The 20,075-nt window shown below is 42.9% G+C and overlaps 1 protein-coding gene across 7 annotated transcripts in view; it reads right to left on the reverse strand.

Moving 5' to 3' along the window:
• SRRM1 (serine and arginine repetitive matrix 1) overlaps positions 1-20,075 on the reverse strand; it is a 50,373-nt gene that overhangs the window by 16,978 nt on the left and 13,320 nt on the right. For 6 of the 7 annotated variants that reach the window (XM_075853225.1, XM_075853222.1, XM_075853224.1 and 3 more), the window contains exons 3-8: positions 19,518-19,640; positions 12,031-12,201; positions 9,412-9,515; positions 9,099-9,320; positions 1,301-1,489; positions 1,050-1,169 (exon numbers count right to left, since the gene is read on the reverse strand). In XM_075853225.1, coding sequence (XP_075709340.1) covers positions 1,050-1,169; positions 1,301-1,489; positions 9,099-9,320; positions 9,412-9,515; positions 12,031-12,201; positions 19,518-19,640 — 929 coding nt within the window. Of the gene's footprint in view, positions 1-1,049; positions 1,170-1,300; positions 1,490-9,098; positions 9,321-9,411; positions 9,516-12,030; positions 12,202-19,153; positions 19,282-19,517; positions 19,641-20,075 lie in introns of those variants that run through there. The other variant, XM_075853227.1, reaches the window with a different exon arrangement.

The raw sequence follows: 20,075 nt of genomic DNA on the forward strand, positions 1-20,075 counted from the left end.
TTTTCTTGGTGACTGTGGTCCCGGCTGCCTTGAGATCATTAACAAGTTCCCCCCGTGTAGTTTTTGGCTGAGCTCTCACCTTCCTCAGGATCAAGGATACCCCACGAGGTGAGATTTTGCATGGAGCCCCAGATCGATGTCGATTGACAGTCATTTTGTATGTCTTCCATTTTCTTACTATTGCACCAACAGTCGTCTCCTTCTCACCCAGCGTCTTACTTATGGTTTTGTAGCCCATTCCAGCCTTGTGCAGGTCTATGATCTTGTCCCTGACATCCTTAGAAAGCTCTTTGGTCTTGCACATGTTGTAGAGGTTAGAGTCAGACTGATTAATTGAGTCTGTGGACAGGAGTCTTTTATACAGGTGACCATGTAAGACCGCTGTCTTTAATGCAGGCACCAAGTTGATTTGGAGCGTGTAACTGGTCTGGAGGAAGCTGAACTCTTAATGGTTGGTAGGGGATCAAATACTTATTTCTCTGTGCACAATGCAAATAAATATATATCATTTTTGACTGTGATTTTCGTGTTTTTTTTTTTAATATAATCTATCTCTCACTGGTAAAATTAACCTAGCCTAAAAATTCTAGACTGTTCATGACTTTGACAGTGGGCAAACTTACAAAATCAGCAAGGGATCAAATACTTATTTCCTTCACTGTATATATTTAAACTAAATTTATATAATGAGAACTCTTAGGCTGGGTTCACACGACCACATTAACGTCCGTAATGGACGGACGTATTTCGGCCGGAAGTCCCGGACCGAACTCAGTGCAGGGAGCCGGGCTCCTAGCATCATAGTTATGTACGATGCTAGGAGTCCCTGCCTCTCCGTGGAACTACTGTCCTGTACTGAAAACATGATTACAGTACAGGACAGTTGTCCTGCAGAGAGGCAGGGACTCCTAGGATCGTACATAACTATGATGCTAGGAGCCCGGCTCCCTGCACAGAGTTCGGTCCGGTACTTCCGGCCGAAATACGTCCGTCCATTACGGACGTTAATGTGGTCGTGTGAACCCAGCCTTAGGTTATCAAATACTTACCGTCTAACCGGACTTCTGCTTCTCTTGTGCCTAGGTGGGGGAGGCATTCGACGAGGCGGACTTCTCCTTCGAGGAGATAGTCTACGTCGGGGGCTAGGACGCCTTCTGGGGCTGTAGGACCTATTACATAATCATTGCATTAATATCCTCGATGAGATCAAAATTAAAAGGACCTTTTTGAAACTACTCAAACAAAAAAAAAAAAAGATAAAAATGTTAAGAGGTTATAATCTAAAAGGTCTAAAATCTACCTGGATCTTGAACGATGCCGTCTCCGTGGTCTAGAATGAGAAGGGGAACGTGATTTCGACTTTGATTTTGAACGTGAACGAGACCTGTGACGATGCCTCTCTTTCTCTTTTATTTTCCGCACAATTGGCTCTGGTGATGCATCCTTGGTATCTGGTGCAGAATCAGGTTTGGAGATCTTAACTATATCACTGGAAAAGAAGAAAACCCTCAATATAGATCTTTTGAAAACCATAGATCCCAAGTTTAACGATGCAAACAAAGAATGGTTTTCTTGGAAAAACTGCGTCCTGAACATAAGGTCGACAAGTACATGATGGATGATAGAAAGGCAGGGGGGCCAGATACATAAAAACTAATGCAGACAAAGGCCCCATGCACATGACCGTAGCTGTACGCACGGCCCGTGATTACTGCACGGACAGCCCGAGGATTGTCATCCGCAGGCCATCCGCAATCACGGACCGTGCACACATAAGATGTGCATTCAGTTTAATGAGCCCGGACCGCAAATGCGGCCTGTAAACATTTTTGTGCAATACACAGACCGTGGAAACAACCATCGTGTGCATTGGCCCATAGGATATAACGTGCTCTATACTATCCGCAATTGCAGCTCCGCAATTGGATAGTATGCGGACGCAAGTGCATGTGGCCAAATAGTCAGCACTGCCCATAGCATCCAGTCACTGAATTATCTTAACATTACGGATAAAATAAAAAACACACTTGAAATCAAGGATCACAAATTTTTGCTTATATTGCATTCATAGCAATTACCTAAAATAAGTCTGTTAAGAGGACTATCAGTAATAGGGATGAGCAGGGAAATTCAAGTACCCGCACATAAACCAAATCCTTTTTTTCTGATCCCGCCCTTGGGGACTGCTTTAGGAATTCCCAAGGTCTGTCCCCCAATGCAATGAACAAGAAAACAGGATTTTTTGAGTACTCACCGTAAAATCCTTTTCTCATCCAGTTCATTGGCAGACACAAACCGTGGGTGTATGCTGTTGCCGCTAGGAGGCTGGATACTAAAGAATTAAAATTGTAGCCCCTCCTACAGGATATGCCCAACCTACAGAAACTGAGCTAATACAGTCGGTTTATAAGCAGTATGAGAAGCAGAAACAAGGTAAACGGTAGTCAAGACGATAGATGAGCATCCCTCCTACTGACAACCTTGAAAACATTGAACAAACAAAAAAATCGGTGGTAACCGTGTCCCCAATGGACTGGACGAGAAATTTATTTTACGGCGAGTACTGTTTTCTCATTCGTTGCATTGGGGGACAGACTGTGGGAATTCCTAAACCAGTCCCCAAGGGCAGGAAGAGAAAAAAAAAAACCAAGGAAACGGTCACCAACTCCACTGATGCTTGCAAGACCTTGCGTCCATGAGAAGCATTTGCAGAAGCAAAAAAGTGTGCACCTGATAGAATTTGACAATAGTGTGCAAGGAAGACCACATAGCCATCTTGAAAAAAGGAATAGCAGAAGTCTGATTGCGCACAGCCCAGGAAGCCGCAAGCGCTCTGGTAGAGTAGACCATAATCCGAAAAGAGGTTTCCTTACCCCAGACCCAGTAAGCCTTGCGAATAGCCTCCCAAATCCATTGGGTGATAGTAGCCTTAACGGCCGCCAACCCCTTCCTGGAACCCTTCGGGAGGCTAAACAAGGAATCAGACTTCCGAAAAGGAAGCAGTGAGAGAAATGCAAGTCCGCAGAGCGCAGACAACATCCATGTTGTTGAGAGAACACTCCCTTTGGATGACAGGGAGACAGGCAAACAAAGAAAAACAATGTCCTCATTCAGGTCAAGGACTAAAGACCCTGGGTAAAAAAGGAAAGCACCGGACGGAGCCCCGGCTTATCCTGATGAAGAGTCAGTAATGGAAAGCGGTACAGCAAAGCTGCCAGTTTGGAGACCATCCAGATGGAAATTACAGCCAACAGGAAAACCACCTTCCATGAGAGAAGGTGAAGGGAGACTTTTTGCAAAGATTCAAATGGAGAGGATTTCAGAACCACCAAATCCAAGTTCAGACCCCACGAAGGAATCGAAGGATGATAAGGGTGAGCCGCGTAAGCAACCCCCCTGTAGAAAGGTCCTAATATCTGACTTAGGTCAATGGGCAACTGAACAGGACAGAAAGTGCCACCTAGCTCTTAAAGAGGCTCTGTCACCACATTATAAGTGCCCTATCTTGTACATTATGTGATCGGCGCTGTAATGTAGGTGACAGCAGTGTTTTTTTATTTAGAAAAACGATCATTTTTGACAGAGTTATGACCTATATTAGCTTTATGCTAATGAGTTTCTCAATGGACAACTGGGCGTGTTTTACTATATGACCAAGTGGGCGTTGTACAGAGGAGTGCATGACGCTGACCAATCGGCGTCATACACTTCTCTCCATTCATTTACACTGCAGATAGCGATATAGATATATCGCTATGTGCAGCCACATAAACACACTATAACGCTACTCATGTGTCATGACAATGAATATACATTACCTCCAGCCAGGACGTGACGTGTCTTCACTCTCCTGACCACTTCTGCTGCGTCTGTGTGATTTACAGCACAGCCCAGCGAGATCTCGCTGTGAATGACAGTTTACATCGTAATCTCGCGTGGACTACGCCTGCTGCGCTGTAAATCCCAGAGACGTTACAGAAGTGGTCAGGAGAATGAATACACATGACATCCTGGCTGGAGGTAACGTATATTCATCGTCATGACACATGAGTAGCGTTATAGTGTGTTTATGTGACTGCAAATAGCGACATAGCTATATCGCTAGTTGCAGTGTAAATGAATGGAGAGAAGTGTATGACGCCGATTGGTCACTGATAGGTCAGCGTCATACACTTCTCTTCACAACGCCCACTTGGTCATATAGTAAAACAAGACCAGTTGTCCACTGAGAAACTCATTAGCATAAAGCGAATATAGGTCATAACTCCGTAAAAAATGATCGTTTTTCTAAATAAAAAACACTGCTGTAATCTACATTACAGCGCCTATCACATCATGTACAAGATAGGCCACTTATAATGTGGTGACAGAGCCTCTTTAAGTGAGCTAAGGGCTAAACCCTGATCTAGGGAACCATGGAAGAAGGAAAGAACTCACATTAACGAAAGTTAGTCTTCCAGGTGCGATGATAAATGCTTCCAAGCCTTCAGCATGGCGTGAACAACATATTCTGACAAAACACGTGCCCTCAGGTCGACAGCTTCAACAGCCATGCCATTGAATGTAGCAACCTTAAATACTGGGGAAAGAGGTCCCAAAGAGAGGACATTGAGACGGAGAAGTGCCATAGGGCATTGGCTAGTGGGATCACCACGTCTCAACAATGAAGCGGACAATCTGGCGCCACAAGGATGGCTGGAACCTTCAGCCTTGAGCTGTCAGAGGAGCTAAGGCAGAGGGGGAAATAAATAGAGGAGACTGAAGAAATTCCACGGATCCATGAGAGCATCCACTGCGTAGGCCCCTGGATCCCGGGCTCTGACGAAGTAGGGAACCTTGCGATTGAACCTGGACGCCATCAGGTTCATATTCAGCCTGCCCCCTGGTGCAGATCTGAGCAATGTTCTACTGGTGAAGAGACCACTCCTGGGGATTCACCGGTTCTTCATGGAGGACGTCCGCGACCCAGTTGTTGACACCTGGGATGTGCACCGCCAAGAGCACAGATGAGAATCTTTGCGGCCTCCGCAATTTCGGCCGTGATATTTTCCATTTGGACTCGAACCAGATGGCCGGACAGAAGTGATGTCCAGACAAAGGCCATCAACTCCAGCAATAATGGAGAGAGATTAAAACTGTGGGGACCACAGTCCAAGCCGGGAGGTTACTGGAAAGTTCCTTCTCAACCCAGAGCATCTGACAGTTCAGCAGAAGGAGGGGGGGTGGATGGGGGAAGAGATCCACCACTAGAGGGTCTGACACACAGCCATCAGGAGGAGGAGGATCCGCTGAGCCAAGGAGTCTAGAGAAAGGTTTCACCAGGAGAGAGGATCGCTTGCTGAAGGGGCGAGTGTGGAACTCCATGAAGGGAATGGCTTTGATCGAATCTACCATGGTGCTCATGCATAGGGGGAGAAAAGTCGGTGAAGCCATCCTACAGGTCGAGGTTTGCTCCTTATGAACAGATGTTTCCTGGGGAAGGAACATTCTCGCTGACGGAGTGTTGAAGGCCATGGCCAGGAAGACAGGCAAGATTTAGATCAGTTGACAATGGAGTCGGCATAAGGTATTTAGAGTGATCTGGAAAGCAGCCATGTAAGCCTCCCTGGTAGGGGACTTAATCAAGATGTCATCCAAATACAGGGTGACCGACAACCCCCTTGTCCGAAGGAGCGCCATCACTGATAGGATTGTAGTGAAAACTCTCGAGACCTTAGCCAGACCAAACAAGAGCCACAAGCTGGTAATAGTGAGGAGGCACTGCAAAGCGCTGGTGGGACTGGAAAATAGGAACGTGTAAATATGTGTCCTTAAAGTCCAGTGAGGAAAGAAACTCTTATTCCATGGAAGATTTCAGACTGGACCTTGACATACTAGTTGGGAACCTGAAAAAGGGAAGTTCAGTCAGACCACTTAGGAGCTAGAGATAGTAGAAGGTGAGCCACCAGACGAGCAGAGTCAAGAGATTCCTCTTGCTCGCATTAGACAGGTGATGGGAAAGGTCTACAAATTCATTCGAAGGAGCTGAATATAGGGCAAAAATAGAATGTGTGGTGTAACCAGTAGCCTCAAAGGCTAACTTGGCAAAGGTCTACACTCGGCGGTCCTGAGTATGTCTGAATGAAGTTGCTTCTGCCATAGGTAAAGTAGTAGCCTTGGCCAGGCGGGAGACCAGAGGGTCCACCACCGGAAGCTTATTCCACTTGGAGGAAACACCTTCCTGAAAAAGAGATGCATAACATCCAACCGGCTATAGTGAGTGAACTTCTTGTCTGGGTGTTTCCATTCTTTAAAAACTACTTCCTCAAGTTCAGAAAGCGCAGGAAAAACTTACTGGGACCACGGAGGTTGAAGGAAGAAAACCGAATTAGGTGAAAGTACCTTGTCAGTTAACCTGTAAGGTTTCATGGACTACCTTAATTAGAGCTTCAACAGAAGTGGACAGTTTTGAGGGACTATTTGTCATACAAATCAGAGTCGGATTCAGAAAGCTCCCCTTCTGAAAATGCCTCCCTGGGACAGTAGAAAGCACCGGAACGTGCTTCAGGGGAGGAGGAGAGACAGAAGAGAACGGGGAAATTTAAGTTCGTCGTCTAGATCTAGCACACTTTTGGGGTCTGCCACATGAGGAAGGCATTGACAAAGATTGCAGAGGTAGCTGATCAGAAAGGACTTGGTGATGTTAGCAAGGTCACCAGCGTTCCTAGAAAGGGAGTAAAAGGTTCAGTCCTCACACAGCAGGCATGAGCAATTCTGGGGGTGGTGGAGGTGCAAGTACCACAGATGCTTGACCAGGAGATGCATGCATCACATCGGAAGGTAGGTTGACCACACAAAAATTTAGTGCTGTATTTAGAGCAGGTATAATGGAAAGAGATTGTTGTCTGGCAAGAAGGCTCTTCCCATAGAGCCAGATATTGCAGTAGAGGTGAGTCACCGCAAACCATCTGAAAAGATAGGGGGTGAGATGACCAGAGTCAAACGGGCAGTAACATACAAGCGGAAGGAAGATCAGCACCCTTTGAATAATTCTAACATACAGGAGATTTGTTAACCCACACATCGGTTTTCATCCAAAGGGAACAAGGGAAGCATTTCTGTAGTTAGAGTTGAGAGGTGGCTAGGGTTGTCACGATATCAGAATTTGGACTTTGTGTAGTATTGCGATTCGATACCAAAACGATACTTTTCCAACAGTAAACAAAAGAATAAAAAGTTCTTCTATTTTCTGATGTGAGGCACGTGGTGTGATGAATTTTGAACCTCCCTGTACCTCACATTAATAGTAATTAACCCCATCATGTTTCTCAGTCATAATGGACAACATTGGGTTAATGTGTGAGGCACATGATAGGGTTAACTACTATTAATATGAGGCACATGGGAGGTTCAAAATTCATAATACCTCGTGCCTCACATTAATAAGTGATAGAACGCAGTTTATTTTAGATTTGTTGTGCATGTTTTTAAGGTCGCGACAATACTTAATGGCTATATTTCTTGTATTGAAAGTTTTAGGCCTTGTTCACACCGTGTATTCGACGCGTGTTAAGGGCCTAATTCCCATAGTCAATTGGAGTCCTAATTACGCGCCCTCAAAACGCTGTGAAAAACGCCTGTACTTTAAAAAGCTCTTTGCAAAACCGCTAGCGTTTGACGCGTTTACACTTTTTTTGGAGCGCCGTGTGAACAAGGCCTTATTTTAAAAACAAAACCTTTTGTTACAGGTTTTTTTTTTAATTTAAATTTTAGTGTACTGGCATATCTATATGCCAGTACATTAGCCTGTGCACTGATCGTAAACACGCAGTTGCTAGATCATACCAAAGTATAACCTAACAGGAAATATGGTCAGACAGCCCTGGGGTCCTTCAATCTACCCCAGGGCTGCCTGCCCATATATGCCATATCCTGTGATGCAATCAAAGGGGTATCCCTCCCCCCTAGAATGCCTCGGTCAGCTTTGATCGCAGCATTCAAGGGGATAACGGCAGGGGTTCCTTGGATCTCTGCCGTTAGAGCGAGCTGCGGCTGTGTAATACAGCTATTGCCCTGCTCCTGATCGCACACACTTGCTATACCTGCACGTCCAGCATGATGCGATGTGGCCGGCGCTGCACTAACGAACTGCACTGAAGACAGAACATAGGTTTTTTTTCTTCAGTGCCGTCGCTCATTAGTGTAGCGTCGGCCACATTACGCTGACCGTGCGGGCTTAGCAAGTCTGTGCGCGATCAGGTGCAGGGCAATGTATTACACAGCCAAAGCCCCCCTCTAATGGCAGAGATCTCAGGAACCTCTGATCTCCGCCGTTATCCCCATCATTATAATGCACAGCTTAGTATTGAAATACATGAATTAGCGGTATTGAACCGTTTGAGGGTGCACGGCATCTAAATAGTATTGATATTTCAATGCATTGTGCAACTCTTGATGTGGCCAATATTTTCCACAGCGGATTTCACCCTTTGCATTGCAAACCGTGAAATCTACGGCAGAAATTCACAGCATGCCGTTAATTTTTAAATCAAACACAGCTGAACATGGCCTTTTCACTATGGAAAACAGTGTCATTGCTGCTTATCCTAACCACAAGCTCACCAGGAAGTCAGTGCATGGATTGCTAATGTTTATTACAGGAAGGATATAAGGGTATGTGCACACACAAAATCCAAAAGTCTGAAAATACGGAGCTGTTGTCAAGGGAAAACCGCGCCTGATTTTCAGCCGTTCTATAAGCAAACTCGCGTTTTTGAGCGGTTTTTCTATAGTCAATGAAAAACGCCTCCAAAAACTGCACTTTTTTTGCGGGTGCCTTTTTACGTGCCGTTTTTTTGAAAATGAGGCGTAAAAAAACGCCCCGTCAGTACAGAACGCCGTATTACCCATTGAAATCAATGGGCAGATGTTGGTAGGCATTCTGCTTCCGTTTTTTGAGGCGTAAATGCCCCGAAATACGCCTGAAAACACTGTGTGCACATATCCTTATAGATGAACATCTAAATGATCAAAGCAATCCCTGGCAAGCCACTTTAAATCTGTACTTCCATCTCTACAAATAATGGTCATGATAAAAAAAAAAAAAAAAGTGCTGTTACCTAGATGATGTGGCCTCTTGTACAGATGGCTCCTTCACTTTAAGTGATGGCTCAGGTTCTTGTACCTCAGGCTCACTTTTGTCAAGAACCGGAGGAGGGCTAGGACTTTTCGTCTTGTGCCGTGGCGAATGAGAGTGGCTTCTCTTCCTCTCTCTTCTGCTTGGAGACCTCCGCCGTGGTGAGGATGACCTTCTCCTTGGTGAAGAGGATCTAGATTTTCGCCTACGTGGGGTTAAGGCGATTTTATATCAGGTTAACATTTTAAGTCAAACAGGCAACAAACAAGGTTTGCTTACAAAGAACAAAAAATCACCTTCGTGGACTTCTAGATCGATCTCTTTTATCCCGGTCATCTTTATCTCTTCTATCTTTATCATCATCTTGCTTCTTCAGAGATGCCAACTTCTCCTGCTCAATCTAGAAGACACACTCAAGATCAGTGATTTCTTTATGGTATAGAGCAATTTTTATAAAATTGAATTCTTAGAGGACTTTCAAATAAATCTTTATTTGGTGCCCGATATGTAAATAAGCCCCTGAACGGTCAATAGTTTCTATCTAGCTAAATGGCAAGGGAGCTTGCGTTGTGTTCCCTCCCGTGAGAACACACACATGCTGGTGGTTCTGCGCACATAGACAGAGCTCTGCAGAACCACCAGCCTTTGTGTGTGTTCTCGCGGGAGGGAACACAACGCAAGCCGCCCTGACACGGTCCGTAGCGGATTGGGGGGGGGGGGGGGGGCACGAGAGCGGGGGTCTGTGAGAGAGACACAGACACACCTCACCTGCAGTGCGGCCGGTCTTCATAATTGCACCTGCTTTCTCCCTACAAACCAGTTTCTCTGCTGTGTGGCTCTGAACTGCGTCTGCGCAGTACAGAGCCAGAAGGCAGAAGCAATGAACGGCTCCCATGCATTGTGCCCTATAGCTGCCGTATTCCATCTGTGTATGTGTCGTTAAGAGACGCATACACAGATGAAATAAAACATGGCAGCCCCCAGTACAGTAAGAAAGTGTCAATAAAAACGGTGTGTGTGAAAAATTAAATAAAGTCAATATAATATTTGATTAAATAAAAACAAACGAATTAAAAAAAAAAAAAATCAATCATGATACTGTCCCTTTAAAGAGGCTCTGTCACCAGATTATAAGTGCCCTCTCCTACATAATCTGATCAGTGCTGTAATGCAGATATTAGTGGTTTTTATTTTGAAAAACGGTCATTTTTGAGCAAGTTATGAGCAATTTTAGATTTATGCTAATTAGTTTCTTAATAGACAACTGGGCGTGTTTATACTTTTTATCAACTGGTTGTTGTACAGAGGAGTGTATGAGGCTGACCACTCAGTGACCAATCAGCATCATACACTTCTCATTGTTCCAGCCCAGCTTCTTTCACTGCACAATCACACTGTAACAATGGGCTGGAACAATGAGAAGTGTATAAGTCTGATTGGTCACTGATTGGTCAGCTTCATACACTCCTCTGTACAACAACCAGTTGGTAAAAAGTATAAACACGCCCAGTTGTCTATTAAGAAACTAATTAGCATAAATCTAAAATTGCTCATAACTTGCTCAAAAATGACCGTTTTTCAAAATAAAAACCACTAATATCTGCATTACAGCACTGATCAGATTATGTAGGAGAGGGCACTTATAATCTGGTGACAGAGCCTATTTAAAGGGACAGTATCATGATTGATTTTTTTTTTTTAATTCGTTTGTTTTTATTTAATAAAATATTATATTGACTTTATTTAATTTTTCACACACACCCCGTTTTTATTGACACTTTCTTACTGTACTGGGGGCTGCCATGTTTTATTTCATCTGTGTATGCGTCTCTTAACGACACATACACAGATGGAATACGGCAGCTACAGTGCAGCCCAGTTGGTGAAAAGTATAAACACCCACCAGTTGTCTATTAAAGGGAAGGTGTCACGGGAAAAATAATTTTTATGTTTTTGCTTTTAGTATGTTATTAAAATAAATTTTATTTGCGTTTTACTTTTTTCTTTTTTTTACTTCTCTATGGGGGCTGCCATTTTTTTTTTTTCATCTCTGTATGTGTCGATTAACGACACAAAGATGGAATACGGCACATACATCCCCATAGTGAATGCGAACGGGAGCCGTTCCATTCACTATAGCGTACGCCGTCTGTGTGGGAACGGCGCATGCGCCGCTCCCACACAGTTCAAAAGGAAGGACATCCGGCGCCATTTTCATGTGGACCGAAAGTCGCGGCCGGACAGTAAGAGGACTACTTCCGGTCGCGGCTTCCGTCCATATGTTCAGAAGCAAGGACTAGGAGTGGACGGGGCGGCGGCAGGTAAGTTATGATTGTGTATGTTCGTGTTATACTGTGTATTTACCACTGTATCTAATCCTTCTACACTGTGAATTCGCTCAAAAAATGGCGACACACAGTGTAGGAGGTTTGAACATTCAACCCCCTCTTTTCTCCTGGCACTAACCAGGATAAAGGAGGGGGGATTGTTTGAGGACGCTAGAGCTAGTGTGTCTTCTCCAATTTTGCAGCAAAAAGCAATGAGGTTACCACATGCCAATGCTGCAATTTTGGGAATTGCTCCCTCTAGTGACCAACACATGTAAATGTTATAAATTAGAATCTAATTTATAATATTTCCTGACTTGTGAAAAAATAAAAAAAATTAGAACAATGTCTAATCATGTATATAATAACGGTTTAACTAGCGACACATTCCCTTTAATTTATACACTTTTAGAGAGGTCTACAATTTAGCAGCCTGATGAAGGGTATGACCTGAAAAGTTGCTTTAAAAAAGTAATTTGTTTCACAAGCAGTGTTTTCATGGTTCTGAGTAAAAAGTGTGTAAATAAAATCACTTGAAGAATTACCCGAACTTGAGAGCTGTTCCTTTCTTCTGTAAATTAAACATACCTGTCTCTGCTTTATTTCTTCCTTCTTTAACTCAAGAAATGCTGTAGGAATACCAGCAATATTTTCTTGTGCACTCAAAAGAAGCGGCCACAGCTCACCCATAAATTCCCGAGCATTTTTGCCATTTAGAAAGCCAGTTAGGTTAATCTGCATCATTTTGGAGTCTGGGTTCTGAAAAAGAAACAGGAAGATTCACAGGTGAGAACTGAAAAGCATTCCTGTTACAGAGGGTGGTGTGATTTTTATATGCAACCCGTTGTACAGTAGCTAGAAGCAATTTGACTCTCCCTAGGCCTCTGCGGGTTATATTCTACCAAAGATCAAATATTTTGCCTAATCAAATGGCCTGTTAATCCTTTGTGGATGTTGCCAAGAAAAATGCAAAAAACTATTTAGACTCTATCCTACATACTCACTAAGAAGTGGTACTCTGCTGAAATAACTTACTATAATATTAGTAGGCTAGATTGATTTCATGCATTCCCCTGCAATGTATACAGTCCATAGACTACACTGGTGGGTGACATGTTGAGAACAGGTATAGTCCACAAAGGCTTAAAAGGTTTATCAACAACACTGGACAAGTTGACCCATTATTTGCCTAGTCAAACAATATTGGTCCTCGTGACAAGCACAGCACAAGTACAGATTCCCGCAGTCTTCAGCCTCTTCTCAGAACCTTGGGGAGATTTTGGGTATCTCCAAGTTCCCCTGGAGAGAAAGGTGTTCGCTTGGCTTGCTTCCGACTGCCTACAGCAACTCAACCACCTTGAGTTTAATGTTATATCATTTATCTAAATTGCAAAAAATGAACAAGCAATAATGAGTACACAGCCACAAATATAAAGGTTATCAAAAGATCTACTCTTTAAACTCATGCTTCAAAATACAAAAGCAATAGCATTAACCCCTTAATGACCGGGCCTGAAAAGATCTTAAAGGGAATGTGTTGCCAGAAAAACATGTTTTTTTTTTAAAAATTAAACATTTAGTGTGTGGGTGATTAAACATTGTTCAAATTTTTTTTATTTTTTTGCACGAGTCCATGTAATATTATAAATTATTTCTAATTTATAATACTACCCATTTTTGGTCACTAGATGGAGCTGTTCCCAAAATTGCAGCATTGCAACATTGGGTTAAAAGCCCTCGCTCTAGTGAGCTCTCAGCATCCCCCCCTCCTTTATCCTGGCTAGTGCCGGGATAAACGAGGGGTTTGAAAGGTTTAACCTCCTACACTGTGTGTCGCCATTTTTTGAGGTAACCCACAGTGTAGTAGGTTTACATACAGTAGTAAACACACACAAACACGAACATACATTGAAATCTCTTACCTGCTCCTGCCGCCGCGGCTCCCTCCGGCCCGTCCGCTCCCTTTGCTGCCGCTGTTCCATGTGCACAAGTCCGGAAGCCGCGACCGGAAGTAGTAATATTACTGTCCGGCCGCGACTTCCGGTCCACAGGAAAATGGCGCCGGACGGCGCCAATTTCGAATAGGACTGTGTGGGAGCGGCGCATGCGCAGTTCCCACACAGACGCCGTACACGGCAGTCAATGGGACGGGAGCCGTTCGCAGTCCCTATGGGACTGTGGCTGCCGTGTTCCATGTCTGTGTGTGTCGTTAATCGACACACACAGAAATGGAACAAAAAATGGCAGCCCCCATAGGGAAGAAAAAGTGTAAAAATAAGAAACAGTAAAACACAAACACACAAATGAAAATAAACGTTTTTATTAAAGCACTAACATCTTTAACATATAAAAAAATTATTTGTGATGACACTGTTCCTTTAAAGAGGCTCTGTCACCAGATTTTGCAACCCCTATCTCCTATTGCAGCAGATAGGCGCTGCAATGTAGATTACAGTAACGTTTTTATTTTTAAAAAACGAGCATTTTTGGCCAAGTTATGACCTTTTTTTTGTATTTATGCAAATGAGGCTTGCAAAAGTCCAACTGGGCGTGTTTACAGTAAAAGTCTAAGTGGGCGTGTATTATGTGCGTACATCGGGGCGTTTTTACTACTTTTACTAGCTGGGCGTTCTGACGAGAAGTATCATCCACTTCTCTTCACAACGCCCAGCTTCTGGCAGTGCAGACACTAGAGATGTCACGATACCAGAATTTGGACTTCGAGAACCGATACTTCGTTTAGTATTGCGATTTCGATACCAATTTCGATACTTTTGGCAACAGTAATAAAAAAAAAAATTCTTAAGTTTTCTGATGTGAGGCGCGATGTGTGATGAATTTTGAACGCGCCTCACATTAATAGTAATTAATCCCATCATGTTTCTCAGTAATAATGGGTTAATGTGCGAGGTACATGATGGGGTTAATTACTATTAATGTGAGGAACATGGAGGTTAAATTCATCGCACCTCACATTAATAAGTGATAGAAAGCCGTGTTTATTTCATTTTTTTACAGCGTACACATAAATGATGCAAAAAAATTGTTGTGCGCGCCATTACTGAATGTGTATATTTTATGTATTGAGACTTATTTTAATGTTTATTGTAAAAAAAGGTGAATGTGTATTTTTTTTAAATTTAACATTACTTTGTTTTTACTTTATTTTTAAACTTTAATGTACTGACATATCAGATATGTGCCAGTACATTAGCCTGTGGACGGATAGCACACAGGCAGTTGTTAGGACATGCTTTGGTATGTCCTAACAACATGAAATATGGTAAGACAGCCCTGGGGTCCGTCAATAGACCCTGGGCTGTCTGCCCATATATGGTATGGCCCTCGATCGCGTCACAGGAATTCCCTGTGACGAGATACAGGGACATGCCCCCTTCTCATTTTCTCCTGAATGCTGCAGTCAGCTTTGATCGCAGCATTCAGGGGAATAACGGCGGAGATGAGAGGTTTCTCTGATCTCCACCGTTATCGAGCGGGGCTGCGGCTGTGTAATACAGCCATTGCCCCGCTCCTGACAGGAAGTGCGTGCGCGGTCAGCATGAGGAGATGCGGCCAGCGCTGCACTAATGAGCGGCAGTTCAGGCACTGGAGACAGAACATGGGGGTGCCGCCGCTCATTAGTGCAGCGCCGGCCGCATCGCATCATCCTGACCCCGCGAACTTATCATGACTCAGGAGCGGGGCTGTGGTTGAATTACACAGCCGCGCTCCCATACATTCATGTATTACTATACTGAGCTGTGCGGCTGCGCAGCTCAGTATCGAAATACAGGAAATAGCGGTATCGAACCGTTTAGGGATGCACAGTATCGAAGTTTCGATGCACCGTGCATCCCTAGCAGACACACAGCGTGTTCTCGAGAGATCACGCTGTGACGTAACTCACTTCCTGCCACAGGTCCTGCATCGTGTCGGCCACATCGGCACCAGAGGCTACAGTTGATTCTGCAGCAGCATCAGCGTTTGCAGGTAAGTAGCTACATCGACTTACCTGCAAACGCCGATGCTGCTGCAGAATCAACTGTAGCCTCTGGTGCCGATGTGTCCTCGCTCGTCCGACACGATGCAGGACCTGTGAGTGACGTCACAGCGTGATCTCTCGAGAACACGCTGTGTGTCTGCACTGCCAGAAGCTGGGCGTTCTGAAGAGAAGTGGATAATACTTCTATACACAACGCCCAGCTAGTAAAAGAAGTAAACACGCCCCGATGTAACACACATAATACACGCCCAGTTGTACTTTTACTGTAAACACGCCCACTTGGACTTTTGCAAGCCTCATTTGCATAAATACAAAAATGGTCATAACTTGGCCAAAAATGCTCGTTTTTTTAAAAATAAAAACGTTACTGTAATCTACATTGCAGCGCCGATCTGCTGCAATAGCAGATAGGGGGTTGCAAAATCTGGTGACAGAGCCTCTTTAATGACCAGCTCCATTTTTAAGTTTTTACCTCTGCATTTCCGCAGCCATAACTTTTTTCTTTTTTCATTGACTCGGCCGTATGAGGCCTAGTTTTATGCGGGAGAAATTGTATTATTTACGAGGTAGAAAAAATATATTTTTACGGCGAGAAGAAAAAGCGATTCTCGTCATCGTTTTTCTTGTTTATTTTTTATCCCATTCACGTTTCATGCTAAATAACCCATTAGATTAATTCTTCAGGTTATTACAGTCGTTTAGATACCTAATGTGTAGGTTTTTTGTTTTTATTTAGTGTAGGGGCAGAAAAATATATTTTATGCAAAAAAATGATATTTTTTTTTGGACTTATTTATTTTTGTTACTTTTTATTTTAATCCCATTAAGGGATAACTATATTTATAACTTCATTTTTTACTTGTAATGTATTAGCATACTCGTGTATGCTTATACATCATACGGTGTCACTATGACACAGGCTGCTGTTAGGGCAGCACATAGTGTGCCCTAACAGCAGGCAAACTGAGCAGACAGCCCTGGGGTCCTTTGTAGGTCGCCCAGTGCTGACTGCAGAGGGATTCACCGGTGTTTGATTACATTACCTCGTTTCTGATGAGGATATCAAAGCGGGGAGTTCCCTTTGATCTTTCCCCGGTCACAGACCGCAGAGCTCAAAGGGTTAAACAGTTGGGGTCCGAATGTTTTCAGATCCCAGCGGTATTCAGCAGGCTCCTCTAATATCAGGAGCGGTTAATTAAAGCTCCTGCTTAGAGGATGAGCGCTCACAGGAGCGCTCATCAGACTCTTCGACAGCGACGACAAGACACGTTGTTGTAGACTGGGGACCTGCACCACCTGACGTCAAAAGACGGTGGGCGGTCATTAAGAAGTTAAACTGTTATACTATCCAATAAAATGTTATCTAAAACACCCAAAATTATTGCAGTATATAACTGCTGTTTACGTAGCGTAGAATGAGTGCACCACAAAATAAAATAAAAAAAAGCAATTCACAATTAAAACACACAAGTTGCAATGTACAAGCACATATGTACATAGATAGCAAGTATCCAAACAACATCTGAACCAACTACTTTTTGGGGTTAACAGTGGACTGGTTATACAAGATAATGGGAGGCATCATAATAAGAACTAAATAAAAGCCCATATTAATTTATTAAAAAAACAAAACAAAAAAAAAAACCTTCACGAACAAGCCTATTTTGGTCTCAATGAACAAGAATTATTTTTAATTTTTTCATCATCGCATTCCATGAGCCATAACTTTTTAATTTTCTGTTGACAGTCATATGAGGGCTATATTTTTTGCAGTGCATTTTTGAATTGCACCATTTTGGGGGTATATCATTTATTGATTATTTTTTTTTTCTCCTTAAACAAGTTAATAAAAGTTAGCTATTCTGGCAAATATTTGATATTTTAAAATTAATGTAATTCACCATGAGGTATAAATAACAGGTTACCTATAGGCCTCATTCACACTACAGTGATTAACGGCCATGTGACGGCTGTTCATTTTCAGAACAGGACATGTACTATTTTTGGCCGTTTTAACGGCCTAATGGCCCCCATAGAGGTCAATGGATCCGTTTTTAACGGCGGTCAATACATGTAACAACTGTTAAAAACGGATCTGTGCCATGGGGATTTGCAAGGGAACTACTACTTCCCCTGCTGGCTATCAGCAGCTCGATGACACACACTCAGCGATTCAGCGCAGACTTCTCCTGGTCTGGTCGCTAGTCTCGCGGGTTCTAGACTAGCCTAGCGACCAGACCAGAAGACAACGCTGCATCGGTGAGTATGTAGGGCATTCATGTTGGGCTGGGTGGCATCATATGCAGGAGAGCTGGGTGGCATCATATACAGAGAGGCTGTAAATAGTGTATAGGTGAACATATGACCTTTCTTTGGGTGTTTTCAGGGGGTTGGGACAAAAAAAAAAAAGCCTGACCAATGAAATTCTTCAGGTTTTTTTTTTTTTTTTAACGGCCATGAAAAACTGATGCAAAACGGCCATTAAAAACGGACAGACGGACTGGAAATGGATGAAAACTTAGAGACACACTGATGCAAAACGGCCATGAAAAACTGACTTTTTCACGGTCGTGTGAATATAGCCTTACTCTACGGGTTGTTACGATTACAGAAATCCCAAATATATAGTTTTTTTTAATGTTTTACTACTTTTGCTTAATAACCCTTTTAAACTAAAATTATTTTTGAATGCCGTATTCCAAGAATCATAACTTTTGTATTTGTTGGTCGATTTAGCCATATGTAGGCTTTTGCGGGACGAGATGTAGTTTTTATTGGTCATTATGGAGTACATGGTACTTGACTAACGTTTTTGTGGTGAGAATAGAAAAAAAAAAAAAAACAAGTCTGCCTTTTTTTGTATGGGTTGAAAAAAAAAAAAAAAAAAAAAAAAAATCACTTCTGGGGAAAAAAAACAAACAAGCAAAAAACACACCTTCTATGGGGATAAACACTTTTTTTTTATTATTATACCAAAGCATGATCACAGATAGGCTTAGGTATACTTCATATATCAAAGCATTACTGAATGTCAGTGTAAAACTAGTACGGTCCAACAAGCATATAGCCAAGGCAGCTCTAACCAAACCCCCCCTGCCATGGCAACCCATCAACAGCTGGCGGTCACGGGCTGCTTATTGGTGAGAGGGAGCTAGCTCGCACTGTCAAACCACTTAAATGCTGCATCAATATCGACCGCTGCATTTATGGCAATGATGAGTTTCTCAATCTCAGCCGTTGCCCAGCTGTTAACTGGGCTCCCTCGGCCAGCACAGCTTTTGGCGAACACGTACACGCACATCAGAACGCTTGACATACATGTACGTGGCAACGCAGGGATGATCATCTCTATGTAGAATAGCCAGTATATATGTGAGTGATACTTCACCTTGTAATGCCACAAACTGTGTGAAAAAAAGAATCTATTTTTGAAAGGGGGGATACTAGTGCATCATAAACAAACCATGCAGATCCAAGAAGTCAGATGGCCAGCACTAAGTAACAAAAAACATATCCCATGCCAAACTATCCATTTCTCTTTACAATGTATCTTGGGAAAAGATCCAAAATGCTTTTAAAGGATATTACATGGTAATTAATAGGATGTATTCGTCATATTTATTCCTTCCCCTCTTTATAATTCGTACAGTTTTACTAAGCCTTTTTTTTTTTTGTTATTTTTTGCTCATCCACTGTGACACAACTCACCTCCAGAACACACACTGCATCATCAAGAGTTGGGTCAGAGCGACATTGGACACTCACTCTGCTGTGCCCTAAATAGTTGATGGTGCTATACTTCACACGAAAGGAATAACTTCCAATTTGGTTCAGGCCTTTTAAATCATAAATCACATCATCATTAGAAAACTGCCATCTAACCAATTTCACACAGCAAAACATAACTTTCCTGACTTGCAGTCTGAATACCACATACCAGCATCTAATCTTAATCCACCAACAATGGTTTTAAATGATTTGAATGATCACACAATGTAAAAGCTAAGTACAAATCTTTGCATCTCGCACAGATATGTTAACATCAAGGTCTGAAACCTTCAATGGGGGATACCTTCACTTCCAGCTGGTTGAAAATAAAGTCTATAACCACATCATCCTCGAAGCCCAATATTTCCGTTACACGCTTTGTTATCCAAGGCTTTATGACTTCCAGATTTACTTTGCTCATTTCCACCTGTAAACAGAAGATTTACCGATTAATACATTTGCCACTTACATAAAGACAGAATCAACAAGGAGCCATAGTTCATTTCAAAAACAGAAACCAGTTTGCACTGGACACCTTTGGTGCCTTTTTTTATGAAATGCATGTATTTTTGCATAAAAATCACTCTTGTAATATGCTTATTTAAATTTTAGGTCTGTGTCCCTCCTATTTTTTCATTCTGGTACTTATGTTTGTTCGACGTAGCTGTACGAGACTTTTTTTTTTCGAGGCAAGTTGTGCCTTAGAGCCTGTTCACATCACCGTTCGCTTTCCGTCGGGTGAACCCCGCAACGGAAAGTCAAACTGAAACTACAGCTTACGTTTCAGTCACCATAGATATCAATGGTGATGGAAACATTGCTCATTAATGGTTTCCGTTCGTCACCATTCCGGCAGGTTTCC

Source organism: Rhinoderma darwinii, chromosome 2, assembly GCF_050947455.1.
Source record: "Rhinoderma darwinii isolate aRhiDar2 chromosome 2, aRhiDar2.hap1, whole genome shotgun sequence".
NCBI classification, from domain to species: Eukaryota; Metazoa; Chordata; class Amphibia; order Anura; family Rhinodermatidae; genus Rhinoderma; species Rhinoderma darwinii.